The sequence below is a fragment of the Penaeus vannamei genome, chromosome 2, assembly GCF_042767895.1.
Source record: "Penaeus vannamei isolate JL-2024 chromosome 2, ASM4276789v1, whole genome shotgun sequence".
NCBI lineage: Eukaryota > Metazoa > Arthropoda > Malacostraca > Decapoda > Penaeidae > Penaeus > Penaeus vannamei.
Window position 1 is genome coordinate 51,263,015 of NC_091550.1, and position 5,000 is coordinate 51,268,014.

The 5,000-nt window shown below is 34.9% G+C and overlaps 1 protein-coding gene across 3 annotated transcripts in view; it reads right to left on the minus strand.

Moving 5' to 3' along the window:
* Positions 1–1,760: 1,760 nt before the first annotated feature.
* The window catches only part of LOC113802828 (uncharacterized), a 67,201-nt gene continuing 63,961 nt past the window's right edge, over positions 1,761–5,000 (minus strand). For all 3 annotated transcript variants that reach the window (XM_070134670.1, XM_027353468.2, XM_027353467.2), the window contains exon 21: positions 1,761–5,000. This exon is cut by the window's right edge and continues 1,656 nt beyond it. In XM_070134670.1, coding sequence (XP_069990771.1) covers positions 4,737–5,000 — 264 coding nt within the window. In that variant the 3' untranslated portion in view covers positions 1,761–4,736.

Below are 5,000 nucleotides of genomic sequence, written 5' to 3' on the forward strand. Positions count from 1 at the left end.
CTGCGTAGCGCCTTGTTTAAGCTCAGATTTATAGCTATGAAAAAAACGCTGGACCCGAATACGTCAACATTGTTATTTGTTTTCCGGACGTAACGGCATTAGTTTTGTGGTACGTTTTCTATCTTTATTGAAATAAAAGGAGAGTGGGAAATTGAGCAGAAACTAGATCATTTTCAGGATGGAGTAATTCAACAAGACTGCCAAGTTCTCAATTCAGAGAGTCCACGGGACATTTACATACTTTTATCTGGCTGAAGACCGCAATTTTACGTCAGCATCAACGGGGGAGAGTTTTTCGTGTTTAAAGGTGCGAGGTGGTCCGAGGGAGCGAGCACCAGCTACTGTTCTTGTTATTCGATATCTGAGGAGTGCATTCAAGACAGGAATTAAAGAAGCTATCAAATTTTGAAATCAATCCATTAGATCTGGTAATCAAACAGATATTAAGTGAGAATTCATATTTAAATTTATGAGTAGGATTCTACTTTGCAGATGAAGTAAGCTGTATATTTTAGGAATTACTGCTTCTTCGTCGTGGCGTAAGATTATTCTCCTAATCTATTACTGTTTAGGCCAACAGATGTTGCCTAAAATTTTCTCTTTCTCTCTCTCCTATGCTTCCTTTGTGTGCTTTTTCTCTCCTACTTTCACCTCTCCCCCCTTTAGGTTCGTTATCTCATTCTCTCTCTGTGTCTTGCCGCTTCATCCCCTTCCCTCCCTCGATAGCTTGATCGCCCTCTCTCGCTCGGCGCGTTCTCCACGCCTCTCTCCGATGCAACTAACGCATGTCCAATGTATTAACTTGAACGGAACCAATTTCGTCTGTAAGGCGGACAAAGTATGTGATTTTGGTTTTTTTTTTTCTCTAAATGGCAGTTGCTTTGAAAGCCGTTGTAGCTTATTGCCCGGCAACTTCGTACCAAATTCTAATATACCGTACAATAGATTTTACACTCGCATTTGTCGTGCTGCTATACTGCAACCGTGAGAAATGAGGTACAAGTTACCAAGAGCGACGCACAGAACTAAGGCGATATGGACACCATCCTATAGTCGTATCGGACTGTTGCATCTACCTCAAAACAACAAATATTCCCAGCATATCGCCGATCACAAAGTACACAACACCCACACACAGACGGTGTTTGCAATGTTCGTTTTCTCCAAGTTGGCACAAAGCACTAGTAAAGGGGATGGGGGGGGGGGGTCACTAGGACGGGCTTCCCTCTCCCTGTCTATAAAATAAATTGAATGTATGAAAGCGTAGTTTCTTCTTATTGGGTCTTTGTCTGTGGAGGGTGTCGCTAGAAAAATGCAAAATGTCATAATAATAACTAAAAGAAAAAGCGCAGTAACTGATGTGTATATAATAATTCGTTGTTCATTATGCATTTTAAAATATAAAAAAGTTATTTGAAAATCACTCGTGTTAACCAGTTAAATTCTTCTTAATGAATATACATACTATATTTATAATTAATCAACATTTACCTTCATATAAACAGTCTGTTCATCCCAAACTTTTATTGTTAAAAAAATATATATTGTAAGCTTTTGTCCGAGACACAAAATGACCTGGTTTTCTGTATGAGTACTAACCTTTTAACGTCGCGCCCACGTTATTCTGCAACATCTTCGGCACGATATTGTAAATGTGTAAGCAACCTTTTTTTACCATGAATTTACGCATTTTGATTGGTCAGTTAGTGACGTCACTTAAGTTGCCGGTTAGAAAATAAATTGTAGATTTTAATATTACTTTATTGATGATTAGTACATGCATTACATATGTTGTTTACACTAAATTTACATTTTTTAAAGCATTGTATTTATATACATACAGTAAACATACATATTCTTTATCGACCATGAATATGTATGTTAATCCAAATTAAGCAAATATAACCGCCGTTGTAAATCATTTGTCAATTTAACTGTTGATAGAATTAATTTGATCTTTGTCTCACTTTTGTATATATTTGAATATCTCTTAACAAAATGCGTAAGTAACCGTCATGACAGGCTAGCAAAAAATAATCTGAAGCTATCTACATATACCAATCACGTATATATATATATATATATATATATATATATATATATATATATATATATATATATATAAAATGTACACACATATATACATATATAATTTATATCAATTTCGTTACATAAAAAAGATTCTCATTATGGACCCTTTGGGACCTGGTATAGGCGAGAAATAGAATATATTTCTCGATTTTTGGCAAATATAGCATATTTAAAATTTGACCAGACAAGAGAAAAATATGCTTAGATTTTTGGGCAATATTTACTAGTTATTCTCTGACCAATCTCGAGAAAGAAAGGAAAAAGTGCCAATTCACCCTTCTTTATGGACTACTATTCTCTATATGGTTTATGGTAAGAAAGGACATTTCAATAAGAGACAATAAAATATATAATATATGTCATGGGCTTAATAAATACGAAAATGTAAACATCAGTAATAACTATTATTTGCTAAGAACAAAAGTGAGGATTGGTGAATTGGAGTGTTCAAGAGCCCAGGGTAAGTTGCCAGATTATCTTTAAGGAAAAACAGTGATACAAAATAGTAACCTCTATAAGATTTACTGAAAATATTCTTCAATTAATAATTCTTCTGTTACCTTTTTCTATTATTGATCAAGTAGTGTATAATAACTACAGACACTCACCTATTCACCATGTTGGTAAAACTCACTGGACAATCCCCTTTCATTAATATAAAATCCCGGCCAAACAGATGAAAATTTTAACAGTATCAAAAGAAAGTTAAATCACACAATGTTGCACACACACACACCAGAGTTGATTTTTTTTTTTAAATTCTTTATTTGAGTCCAACTTATAAATATTTTCTTTTAAATCTATAAGGGCTGATACAAAAGAATGTTCTACAAACAGCTGTCATTATTATCGTAAAGTTTGTAGCTCAGCTGAGAGTCATCATGAATGGTATTGGCCGATCGAACAGCCAAACATAAAGCAAAGATGAAAGCAATATTACCATGATTTATTTTATATCTGAAAGACTACGGGATGAAACAACCTAAAATTAACCGAAAGATCCAATTCACAATTCTCAGAGTAAATATAAATGTAATAAACCATTTGATTTAATATCAAGTAAGCATAATTAACTGTGACTGCGGAAACAAATATCTTCTTCTAAAATAAAAAGATTCCTATTTCAGAGTGCATTTATCTATATCTTTATTAATGATACTAGTGAAATAAAATTTCACTACAGTGACTAGACAGTGCTAACAATCATCCTTCCCATTCCATGTGAACAAAAAATGACACATGCCATATCAATTTGCTCTCAAACACTAAAATACTTTCACAGGAAATGACAAGCAGTACGACAATGATTAGAACTACTTATAATATACGAGTATACACGAGGGGGAGGGGTAAAGTCATCAGCAGAACACACCAGGCGAACACGCAAAGGCAAGTAAAGCAGTATCACTAGAGAAGGGCGTGTTTGAAGCAACGTGCTTTTTCCCAGTCTTTCCCAAGAGCAAGAGGAAAAATCCTTTAACGGAGTGGTTCTTGCATTAGTGATGTACCAAATCAAGTGAGCATGGTTATACACAGTTGGCAAAGAAAGAAAGAAAAGGCTAAACAAAGGAAGAGGAAGGACTGACAATAAACTTCCTCCATTCTCTATACAGGTAAAGGTTTAACTCACAGTAAGGCTGAGAAGTGAGTTGGTCTAGTAAAGAACTTGAGAGAAGATTGCGGGATCCATAGCGAGTTTCTACGATTTGTTTTGATGCCGCGACTCCACTGAGCAAAACCGATGGTTCTTTTCGCAGTGTGAACACCACGGATGGGTGGATTAGTTCCAGCCCACAGAAAATCGCTGGATTCCAGAGAAATTTATGGGTAGTCTGATCGTACTTTAAACCCCTCTAGTATATATGTATTTTTAGAATTTAATGTCAATTAAAAAAAGTAACGTAAGATTTTGTATACATATGGACATCCACCCACACACGTGCATATATAGACATATACGTATACACACACACATACATATACATATATGCATACATACATATGTATATGTATACACACACACACATATATATATATACATACATACATACGTAAGTATATATACACGCATACATAGATACATATATATATGTATATATATATATATATATATATATATATATATATATAATATACACATATGTACAACTGCTGTTGCATATATGACTGGTTATTATTGGTCATGTGTAAAGGAGTACACCTTGTGACGTCATCAGAGCAAATTCCATGAAGCGGGGCTGAGTATCATTTTTTCAGATCCGAATTAGCAGACGACGCGTCTTTGTGAAAAAAGCCTTCAAAAGGAATGATTTTGCTTAAAAGTTGACTCTAAATATGCTTCATAGGAAAGTAAATACCATGGACGAAGAAACAAATTGAGCTCGGTGGTTACTCATCAAAAACACCCTTAAAAACCTAGTAAAAATGATATCACAAAATACTGTGCTCATGAGAACACATCAAAAGCTTTATGATCTCTTTAGAAGTGGCAATTAACAGCACAACTAAACTGAACATACTGTAATAAACTTCCAACCCTAGTAATAGTGACTGCTATTTATATGCCTGACTACCCAGGGCAAATCACTAAACTCAAAAGGACACATAACACCTGATAGGTGATAATTAAAACCTCTCCGTTCAGCTTAATATTCACTTACTCCGTGAAAGCCGGGTTTTGGAGTGAAGAATGAAACAATTTCTGATGCCCCGTAACCAATGGATGGAGCTTCTGTCCCGCCTGCAAAGTAAGCTTCTATTTTCACAGGTTCTTTAATATCCTTTTCACACATGCGTTCAAAAATTGATCTTATCCTTTTCTCTAAGTGGTCAGTCCAATAGTTTCTCTGGTCTTTGAATTCTTGCAGTTCCAGGAAAAATGTATTCTTTAAGATGAAACTCTTTGGCGA